At 42.8% G+C, this 12,054-nt stretch overlaps 1 protein-coding gene across 1 annotated transcript; it reads right to left on the reverse strand.

Moving 5' to 3' along the window:
- Window positions 1–10,806: 10,806 nt before the first annotated feature.
- On the reverse strand, window positions 10,807–12,054 carry LOC144988686 (trace amine-associated receptor 13c-like). Its single transcript, XM_078939436.1, has 2 exons — window positions 11,790–12,054; window positions 10,807–11,701 (listed from the first exon to the last, which is right to left on the reverse strand). The coding sequence occupies exons 1-2, from the start codon at window positions 11,987–11,989 to the stop codon at window positions 10,876–10,878; spliced, it is 1,026 nt and encodes a 341-aa protein (XP_078795562.1). The 5' UTR covers window positions 11,990–12,054; the 3' UTR covers window positions 10,807–10,875.

Below are 12,054 nucleotides of genomic sequence, written 5' to 3' on the forward strand. Positions count from 1 at the left end.
TGTTGTCCCTACCATGACAAAGGTGGATAAAGTTGGAAAGATTTCATGTAATACATGGACACCAGTGAGGTTCACAAATCACGGAAGAAAAAAGGTTCAGAGCACTGTCTAGTGCAGGGGTCGGGAACCTTTTTGGCCGAGAGAGACATAAACGCCACATATTTTTAAATGTAATTTCGAAAGAGCCATACAATAATGTTGTGTCCCTTTCCCACACTGAGGCACGGAGACTTAACCTCTTTTAAGGTTCTTTATTCTGGTTACTGCAGACTGTAACAAACGCCGTACAATTAATTCAGCAACTGCTCAGTCTCTCCCGCTGAGAGCGCTTCACCCAACTTCTTATTCGCCCGCTTATTCGCTGCCGCATCAGCCCTCCTATTACCCTTATTTGGCCCATGGCTGAACCCCATTGGTCCAAACTACATAACAACAGGCTGAGCGACAGAACTGAGAGGCAATCAGCATCTCTGCTTGATGCGTTCAATGAACTCCAAAATTTTGAACGCGACCAAACAACAGCCACCTAGTTCAGCTCAGTCGGCAACAAGGTGTTTAAAACTAAATATACGAGTGAATGTGTGCATTTTATGTAATTTCAACACTTTCAAAGTACAATAAGTCTGTGGATTCTTTTTTTATAACATTGTTATGGTGTTGCTAATAAATGATGAGTATTTCTTACAATTATTACGACCTCTGGTGCTGCGTGGTTTTGCTGATGGTCTAGCCTGGTTGATACGTGGTGAGTGTCAGCTTCATGCGGGTGTTGAGACTTTAAACATGATCTTAGGCTGATCTTAGACCGCTCACATGCAGACGCGGAGCCAAACATATAATCATACTCGTGTTTTAAGTTTTGACAATCCCTGCGCGATTCACCTTGCTGCCCGTGCCCACAACCCCCCCCCCCCGCCCCCTTTCTTCCTCACACATCCCGCTGCAACCCCGCGCTCTTTCTCAGAGACGGGAGCGCGCAGTTGCAAGGACGGCAGTTCGCAGGTTTTAGGCAGTTATAAACTCTGTGAAATAATAGATCATAGTAAACTGATATTTGGTGCAGATTTTTTTTCTCCAAGCACCGCTAGTACTGGCATCACATCGCACCCGAGCACCACCACGCTGAGCAGGAATTCGGAATAAAACAAAACTTACTTGACGTGGCGAGGAACATAAAACAAGAACATGGCAAGGAACATGGAACTAGACAGCATGAACACCATAACAGAGGTAATGAACCAGCACAGGAGGAAGGCAAAGACAAGACTTAAATACAGACAGGGCAGACAAGACACAGGTGGACACGATCAGGGCTGATGGGGACCAAAGGAAGTAAAACTCAAGAAAAAAGACAAGACAGGACCTTTCAAAATAAAACAGGAAACAGAAAACAAGACAGAACAAGAACTAAGACGAAAAACAAGACAACAAACTCAAAACCATGACAGTACCCCCCCCCCCCCCCTCAAGGAACCGCTCCGAGGTTCCAAAAAGACACTTGAGGGGGGGGATGCCCGAAGGACAAACTTCGACGGGCAACATAGTTCAGGGAGGCCTGGCTTGGCACATCCGTGAGGCAGAGAAGAGTCCGGAGGATGGCCGGGGGGCCGAGCCGTCCGGCGAGGCAGGTCCGGAGGACGGCCGGGGGGCCAAGCGGTCCGGCGAGGCAGGTCCGGAGGACGGCCGGGGGGCCAAGCGGTCCGGCAAGGCAGGTCAGGCATGGAGGCGTCGTCAGGCGTGAAGGCGTCGTCAGGCGTGGAGGCGTCGTCAGGCGTGGAGGCGTCGTCAGGCGTGGAGGCGTCGGGCATGGAGTCAGGCTTGGAGGGGTCGGGCGTGGAGCCGGGCTCTGGCGGGTCGGGCGTGGAGCCGGGCTCTGGCGGGTCGGGCGTGGAGCCGGGCTCTGGCGGGTCGGGCGTGGAGCCGAGCCCTGGCGCGTCCGGGACCACCACTGGACGTGGTTGTGGTGCGTCCGGGACCACCACTGGACGTGGTTGTGGTGCGTCCGGGACCACCACTGGACGTGGTTGTGGTGCGTCCGGGACCACCACTGGACGTGGTTGTGGTGCGTCCGGGACCACCACTGGACGTGGCTGTGATGCGTCCGGGACCACCACTGGACGTGGCTGTGATGCGTCCGGGACCACCACGGGACGTGGCTGTGATGCGTCCGGGACCACCACGGGACGTGGTTGTGGTGCGTCCGGGACCACCACTGGACGTGGCTGTGGTGCATCCGGGACCTCCACTGAACATGGCTGTGGGGGACGGCGGGGACGACGGCGACGTCGACTTCGACCCCCCCTCATGGCGAGACAGCTCCCAGCATAATCTGGACGGCTCCCACTCCAGGGAGATGAGGGAAACTGGGCCTGATCGAAAATCCAAAAGGTTCTAGTCCTTTCTGCTTCCCGGCAGTAGGTTTCCAGAAGCCGCATGTCCCGCTCTGCTGGGTCCAGAAAATATGGCTGGTTCATTCTGTCATGTGCGGGGGAGGCTCAAGAGCCGGTTGGACCCAGAAGCAGAAGCGGAGGCACGCGGATCAGAGACTAGGGGGTTTAATGCAAAACAAAAAACGCTGCAGAGCAGGAATTCGGAAAAAAACAAAACTTACTTGACGTGGCGAGGAACATAAAACGAGAACATGGCGAGGAACATGGAACTAGACAGCATGAACACCATAACAGAGGTAATGAACCAGCACAGGAGGAAGGCAAAGACAAGACTTAAATACAGACAGGGCAGACAAGACACAGGTGGACACGATCAGGGCTGATGGGGACCAAAGGAAGTAAAACTCAAGAAAAAAGACAAGACAGGACCTTTCAAAATAAAACAGGAAACAGAAAACAAGACAGAACAAGAACTAAGACGTAAAACAAGACAACAAACACAAAACCATGACAACATGTGACCATCAATAGAGCCATATATGGCTCGCAAGCCATAGGTTCCCGACCCCTGTTCTAGTGGGCCTAGATGACCCAACTCGCAAATGTAAAGTGCCTAGGATAGCACAAGGGCTAGGGGGAGCGGGAATTAAACCGCTGATTCTTTAATCATTGGACGACCTGCACAACCGCCTAGGCCATTGCAGCCCACAAATAAAACAATGTTGTGATACAATGTACCAAATTGCCAAAAAAACATTGTGAAGACTGACACTAAAAAAGTTATACAAAAAAAAAAAAAATCAGTAAACGTTGCATTTTACCACACATTCAGATCTGGGAAATTGACTTTTCAGGACAATACAAGATGAAGCACAAGTCTATTTTTAAAACAAATGCTGTCTAGTAACTGTATATTTTATATAAACACATTTATATTAATGTGTTCATTAATAATGATTTTTTTTTTTTTAACTTGTCCTGTCCAACAGCTAGGCAGGCAGATGAGAGCTGAGGGCCTCTTGTGTTGGACATATTTTACTTTAACACGAGGGGTTATTAATCTTCAGACAAACCAAAGGCATGACTGAATAAACCCCTTTTGTAATTGAGGCCAAACTTTATTAATTTCAACCATGTTTGAAAATCTTTGGTGTTGGACCGGACGGAAAAGGAAAGAAGGGAAGAAGAGAGAGAGATGTTAAAGAGGGGGGGGTGATAGTGAGAGGGGGGGGTAAGACCATGAAGCAGCATAGAGCAGACAGGCTTACTGGTTGTTTATCATTACGGTACAGTTCAAATGTAGTACAAAAAGGGCGGGGCCTGTCCACACACACTCAAATGTTATCAACACACCTGCTAGCTGCAAAAAATGTCCACATGTCAACATGTACACAAAACAGATAGTGTTCACGAACGCATACCTATGCCTTTAAACCAACTAGTGTGAAAGCTTTCATTCATTCAATCATGCAAACTATTAGTGCAAAGGTGAGCTAACACCTGTGCTCAGGTGAGTGTTTATGTTCTTCTAAAATTATGGTGGAATGTGAAAAGAAGGAGGAGGAGCGCCAGCCACCCCCACAACCAGACCCCCGCCGCAGTATCAGCGGCAGCCGGAATCCCCCCAACGCCACACGGGAACAGGCAGGGAACAACCGCCCCCCGGGCGACCAAGACCGCCACCCAGGCCAGGGCCAGCAGGACCGCCGCGAGGCCCCCAGAGCCAGAGAGCAGGGAGGCGCAGAGGGAAAGAGAGCGCCGCCCCAGCCCAACCAGGAAAGCAGCCCCCCCACCGCGCCGGAAGAGCCCAACGCAGGGCCCTACCGGAGAAGGACGCCCACAGCCCCAGACGAGCACCCCACCACCACCCAGGAGTTCCGGGCATCCCCCCGCCCCAACCCCAGGTACGAGCCAGGACCCCCCAAGGGAGACTCGCTCCGCACTCCAGGCAGCCACCCACCCGGCCCACGGTTGGTCCAGGGAGGAGCAAGGCAGGGGCCCGTCGCCCCCGCCCAGGAGGGGGGAACCCCGGGGAAAAAAGGGTGGCCCACAAGGGGTGTTGTAAATATGGCCCGACCAGGCTCGGCCACTGTTGGAAGTTTGGCAGGGCCCAGCGATCAGGGGCAAGGACCAGGACCCACCCCCCAGGGACACAAACACCCCCGGCTCAGGTGTAATGTGAACCCCCCCACCGTGCGGAGAGAGCACCGCCGGGCCCAGGGAGCCGGCACCCAGGGGACACGGCCGCCGTCGCCAAGGGGCCCGCACCCCCCACCAGGGAAGGGGTAGGGGACAGATGGACCTAGGTCCCACCTTCCTTGCAAAATGTGTGTGGTAATGTAATGTAAATAATGATTTTGACATAAACTTGTAAAAGCTATGCAAGTTAACAACAATTACATTTTTTGCAAAGATACTGTCATTGGTTGATTCCCCCCAGAATCACTAAATCACACTGCTCAGACTGTGTTAGAGGGACAACGTATCCATGAGACTTGGGGAGCTTGGTCTTTCACATTCTTGTCGTGGCACAGTCAATTCTAAAGCCTCGAAGCTCCTGCGCTGAATGCGTGCTGCAACTGGACATGCTCCGACAGAGCTCTGCCATTCACTCCAGCCCCATCCAACCATCAACTCCACAGTTTGTTAATGGGAGGTTGCTGAAAATCCATGAATGTACTCTAAAATGTGACAACACTAAAGAGTAATTGTTATACTTACTTTCGTCACATTTAAAAAATGAACTCCTGAAATCCATCTCTTTCAGGCTTTTTTGCCTAACGCCAGATTTTTCAATTCTGGAAGTTTGCTGTGTACCTATTGGATAAATAATAGGTAGATAAATAATAGTTTTTTTTATAATTTAAGAGGCCATGTTTCCATGTATTCAGAGACTGCTCTGAGCCAGAGTGGCGCCATTCTGTTTCTGAATTAGGGGTTACTTGTTTAAGAGAACGTGTTTCAGCATTAATCTATGGTGCTACTCTGTTTTGTCTAACAAGCTTAGGTCTCATAGGGGCAACAACATCAAGTGTTCTCCTGAGGGCTTGTAAGGCATCATTAACAAACTGGTTGTTTTTACTGGTACTGAAGCTATGGGAGCTGGTCTCAGAGTATTTGCTCAGCATGTTATTAAGTACTAATTGAACTGTGAGTTTAAACTCAGACCCAGAACGGTCAGATAAGGTTCTTCTAAGCTGTTTTTTTATCCACTGGGGCAGTAGCATGTTCTAATGTAAACTGGAAGGTAATTAGAAAGTGATATGAAATGATGGGGTTATCAGAAAGGACACTCAGCTGGCTATTCTCTATACCATGAGTTAAAACAAGGTCCAGGGTTTGCTTGAGACAGTGAGTGGGTTCATTAATATTATTAAGTGAAACCACTACATTGGTTTTGGTGGCTGTAGACCAGGGGTGGTGAACAAGTTTGACACTAAGAGCCAAAATGATTCACTGTGAGAGTTAAAGAGCCACACCACACACTGACCTGCCGAGACGTCCACACACAAACACGCAATTAAAGCTGTATTATTTCCAATAAAACGCTCCTCTCCCTACAATACAACAACAAGTATTGTACTTGTGTTTATTTCAAGGAAAGTGTCCACCCTCAATCGCACATCAAATGCAGCTTAGCCAGAGTTAAAACAGCGACTACCCTGGAGGTCAGATGCCCCCCTCCACACACACAGGCACCTCTCTCTCATCTCATACACACACCCACACACACACTCACTCTCTCTCTCTCTCTCTATCTCACTCTTTTCTCTGCCTCTCTCTGACACACACAACTACTCAGTGATGTGTGGTGAGGTTGCTGGCTTGTAAGTCTGAATCTGAAGTCCGATTTACGATATAAAGACTGAATATTTCACCATTCATCCAACAGCATTTAACTGGTAATGCTTTGTTTCTCAACGTTCCTCTTTCAATGACCCTTACATCGAAAAGCACGCAAACATCTGGACAGAGCATCCTTCTGGTGTCTGAGTAATTCATATTCACAATAAACACATTAATTACATTACACTTCAGTTTTGTGTAGCATAAACTAATTTTAACCGTCAGTAAAAAAAAGTTATTTTTATAATTGTTTTAATTTGAAATTTAATGATTGACTTTTTGCATGAAAAGCTGATATTTGATGGAACATTAGAATATTGAAACGACTCTGCCTGTACAACACTGTAGCAGGGAAACAAGCGCTGAGCCGCCGATCAACTGGCTGTGCTGAAGAGCTTTCCATGCTCAACTTATTCGGCTCATGGGCCCATTTACGTGAATACGCCCACAAATGGTCAAAAAGCATGGACGTCACTTCTGCTCACAGCCACCTCACTCATGGTTTTACACCAAAGATTTCCCACTTCCCATGAGTCTTAGGGGCTGAAGGCGGGGCTAACCCCCAGGTCGCCACACTATTCACACAAGCATTCTCAGTCAGGTGGGTTTTCCAAACTACACGTCAGAATTTTTTACCTTGCTGAAGTGATGGGATGATGATCTCAGTGGGATTTCTGGCATCTCTTGTTTCTAGTAATCCTCTGCTAATCAGGTTTATATTCAGTTGTAGCCTCTCTGAGTAGCCTTTACGTGAGTGTCGGTCAGAACGAACCGATGCCTTGATTTCACGTGTTTCAAGGTAATAAACAGGGACTCGCAGACATATATTGAGGAGAACATCGACAGCAGCTTGAGAGCAGCTCTTTACACACGGGTATTTCTCCATTCTCCAAAACGTAACAGGGCCTTCTTTCAGAGAGATTTCAGCTCAATCATCTCCAGTTCTCTCACTGCCTCATCAGTGACAAGCGGGGATCTCAGGCAGTCAATCTCTGCATTAGAAGGATCGATGAGAAAGGTGATCTGCGGTAATTAATTTTCCCCGGGATTCGTTTTGTTCTTTTCTCTCATGAACAATTTTACTGCTTCCAAGAGCTCATAATAATAAACATAGTGACTTGCCATTCCGTTCAGTGAAAAAGTAAGAATCTTCCCATTCTTCCAGAAATGTCCTGTGTTCATTCTTATACTCTGAATTTCGCCATTTTGACCATGAGGGTAACGGTCTGCACACACATCCAATTTTTTAGATCAATTTAACATGAAAACTTACAAAGTGATCGCATATTCCTTGTCCACTTCATTTTTCACGCCACACAGACGGCAGACCATAACTTTTCCTGTTTGTTCTGCTACTTGTGTCTCATAAAGGTGAAATTAATCCTATTTAAGAACAATAGATTGTAGACAAATTACAGCTACATCGAGCAGTCTGTTAAAGGGGCATGATAATGGCTACACTGAAACAATATACATCTGTAGCTAGAAAAAAATTGCATCTACATTTGTTTAAAATTGTTGTGCCATTTCACAGTTCTATCCTTTGGGCATTTTATTGTCTTCCATGCCACAGTCTGGTCACAAATGTTTTTTTTTTTGTTTTGGGATAAAAGACTTCCAAATTTTAGTGTTGTCAATGGAAAGGATGGAAACAGAGAGCAATCTGCTCACAATGGTAAAATCATGCATTGATACTCTGGTCCTGTAATGGGATAAACTGACAAAAGTCGCAATTAATTGTTCAAATTTTACAGGCAAAATAGAATGTTGGCCTTTTGAAATACATGTGAAACAAAGTAGATGAAGTCAATGCAGATCAGAAATTGGTACTTTTGCTATGTATTATACATCAGCATGTGTTAAGTATCTCAGTTCTAAAAGGTAACCGTGTATTTAATGCTGTAATTTATGTCGTTAATGTTATTATTACACATGCATTGAATTAAAGACAGCTTTTACTTTTATAGGAGAATGAGGCTGGACATTAATGTTGGGAATTCTACTTCAAAAAGTAATTAGTTATAGTTACTAGTTACATTACCCGAATAGTAATGAAGTAGGAACTTAGTTACTGCATCTTAAAAGTAATTCGTTTTATCAGCAAGGTAATTTCAGTTATAAAGTTTTGCTAAAATACAACAATACATTTTATATTTTTCCTAAGCTGCCTGCAAGTATAACAAATAACTTAAGTGCAATCATTTTATGAAAGTTATATTTGTAGTATGGTGGTAATACTCTGCCAATGAAGTTATGTTATTTAATTATAATATAAAAACAAGATTGAAGTGTAGCAATTTAAGAATTTATTTGTTTGGATTATTACACAGAAACACTGCAACAACCTATTTATAAATCTTATTAATTTTAACTTCACATTAAGAAAATAAACTTTGCATTAAAATGAACATGAAGGCTTCAAGTATCAACATATTTCTAGTATCCTAATATTAATTTAAATTAATAAAATAAAAGCTTAAGCATGGCCCCTGTAGGTTTATTGTCTTCGTTCTTCAAAAATGACTGGCTTGTGCAACTTTCTTGTGGACTTTGAAGCAAGGCAACAGTGGTTGAATGCAGTTGGCATTGAATACAGAGAATTGTCTCCTGGTGATGGGATTTTAAATGAATGTTTCACTCAGGATAGATGCTAATACTTTATCCTTATTAGCTATTATGCTAGTCATCCAACACCAGTATATGTTTTTTTTTTTAATTTATTTGTCTGAATTAAATTATTATATATCTTTTACAGAACGATTTGTGTATGTTTAGTCTGTCTTAATGTCATAAAGTTCTTTTTACAATCTTTATGCTTTGTGGTTGTTTGTGCTAAAAAACGTCCACACTTTAGATGAGGTGCTGCAAAACAATTAATAAACTATTAACAGAGTTATTTAATACATTTGTAAAGCTTATAAGCAGTTTAGTAATATGGATTCAGAAGACAATGCTCTGACTTTAGATGTTAATAAATCTTATTAACACTTTCAGGTATTTGCAAGACATCTATAATGCTAATAAATATCTTACTAGCATCTTACACATTAATAAAGCCTATTAATTTGTTAAGTTAGTTAATAAAACGTATTAAGCCTATGAACAATTAGGCTTGTGTCAGGCGTCTATAATGCTAATAAATATCTTACTAGAACCCCAAACAATAATAATACTTCTTAATTTGTTAACAAAGGTTGTTAATAAATCTTATTAAGTTTATTAACACTGACACATTTGTTAAGCACCTATAATATCAGTAAATGCATCATTAGCATCTTGAAAACATCCTAATAATAATGCTTGTAAATGTGTTAACTAAGTAATTTAATAAACCTTATTAGACTTATTGAACTAATAAATGTCTTACTAACACCCTATAAATTCATTTATAATGCTTGTTAATTTGTTAACAAAGCTTGTTAAGGAATCTTAATATAAAGTGTTACCGATCTCTGGATGACTGACTCAACAGTGGACAGCTGGAGCATGTTTTTCACAAATGAACTTGAAATAAATGTGTGTAACTCAGTGTGAGTTACACACATTTATTTATTTATTTATTGGTAGGATACTTTAAATTTAAGTTTCTGCTCAGGAACAAGACATTGCCGACCAATAAGAGAAATCCTGAGAAGATTTTGCTTTTTGTTGGTCTACCTACATATGTGATCAAACATTCTTAGTAATGATATTTTACAAGTTCAGGTCTAGATTGTCTCTCACAGATAATCAGATGTCAGCTGTGCTTCTCCTGTTTCTGAATCAAAATGTCAGCCTGGCTTTGAACACGTTCAACTCAAGTCATGACAAGATTTCTCCCACTGAACAAGAAAAACATAAAGTGAGGTGCTTAGATAACAAACGTATGCCTGCAAATGCACCAGCAGTGAACTGGGACACCTCTATTCATAGAACTTTTAATAAAAATCACAGTTTGGTGAGAGTCATTACTATATGATGGTGCTTGATTTGGACAGAAAAAATAATTGAACTTTTTTCTTCAATGATTTGTGATCTTTACTGGTTTCCATGGATTGCATGAAATCCACTCCACCTTTATCCACCTTTGTCATGGTAGGGATAACACATCAATGGTCATCTTGACCCCAGAGGATAGCACAAGGGTTAAGAAAGTTAAAACTCTCTATCCTACAGCTTATAACACCCATAATGTTTTTAGGGGTGAATTCAACACCATTTGAGAACAAGTTGTAACTATGTTTAAGAACATTAGTTTAATAAATGACATTTATTTGTAAGGAACCTGCACATGAATATTGCATAATTAAGACATCTACCAGTTCTAGAAGCTTTTCAAAACAATCCTCTGTGCTGCTTTTTATGAAGACATACATTTATGAAGAAAATAACTTAGCTTTTTTAGCTATAGCCATACAAATTATTTGTATTTTTTTACATAAAAAAGAAGTTGTCTGGCCCTGCTCTAACATTTATGCAGACAGACAAAAAAAGGATGAGCTGTCAGATTCATAGGTCTAAGATAAGATTTTTTATGTCTTTATCCTTTAAGGGCTTCTCTATGCTTTACTAAAACAATTGTTAAATAAATGTAAGTCATTCACAATAATGGAAGTTGTTCCATAAAATCAAAAGTCACCTCAGTAACTCTACAGTCTCTCTACAGTATGTTTGTCACACAGGAGTCAGGCTTCAGTATCTGCAGAGTGATGATAAGTTTAACAGCTTTTCTAAACCAGGGGTAAAATAGAGTGTAGATCACTGGGTTCAGGCAGGAGTTAAAATAAAACAGAACAATAAAAAGATATGCATTAGATAAGTCAGTCAAATTAATGTATATAAAGGTATAACAATACAACGGGCAGAAACATGACAAATATGTGATGACAAGAACACCAAGAGTCCTGGCTGCTTTAAGCTCTGATCTCTTTGCTTTGACTTTACTTGGATGTTGAACGGAGACAAATGTAACATGAGAACGCATGGAACGAGCCTGAATCACAGCCACCACAAACACTCTCATGTACAGAACTACAATGGCTGTCACTGGAATAATAAATGTCAAAATCAGATCAGCCACTCCTATAACGTAGCTAAGAAAGAGGGAACACTGTCCAAGACATGAAACATTGTTACCAGGTTCAATGAGGTTAATGATCTGTTCTTTGATATAAAATATGCTGTACAGACCATACCAGAGCCAACACAGAAAAACACACAATTTGACTCTCACTGCAGTGATTCTGGTGGGGTATTGCAGAGGGTGACAAATGGCCACATAGCGGTCAATTGATATCAAAATTATGTTACTAATTGAAATATATGGAATATAGCAGCCAAGATAATAATAAACAGCACACATGATTTCACCAAGATACCAGCAAGTTGTGTTCCTGTAAATTTCTAATGGCAACAACAGAAGCCCCACGAGAAAATCTGAGACAGCCAGAGAGAGGAGGATGATGTTAGTGGGAGAGTGGAGCTGCCTGGAAGGAAACACAGATTGACATTATTTAAATGTAAAACCCATCATAGTATCCACTGAGAAAAAAGCAACAGGATACATTTATAAACTGTTGGTGTTCAGAAAAAAAAATCAACCTAAAGTGGGAGACTGAAATGATGACAAGCAGGTTCAGAACTACAGTGATCACAGAGATGATAGACAAGACAGTGTTAAGAAACATGGCTTTGGTCGATTGAATTGTTGACTTCCTGCAGGAACTGTTAAGTAGCTGTGGAAAGCAGAACTCTCCTGTGTCCTGGATCTCCATGATCAGTGAGATACTGCTTCAGCAGCTCTCTGCTAAACTTCCTGCTGTAATGCCCTTTTATAATA

The sequence above is a fragment of the Oryzias latipes genome, chromosome 21 (assembly GCF_053564925.1).
Source record: "Oryzias latipes strain Hd-rR chromosome 21, Olatipes_Hd-rR_3.1".
Taxonomy (NCBI): domain Eukaryota; kingdom Metazoa; phylum Chordata; class Actinopteri; order Beloniformes; family Adrianichthyidae; genus Oryzias; species Oryzias latipes.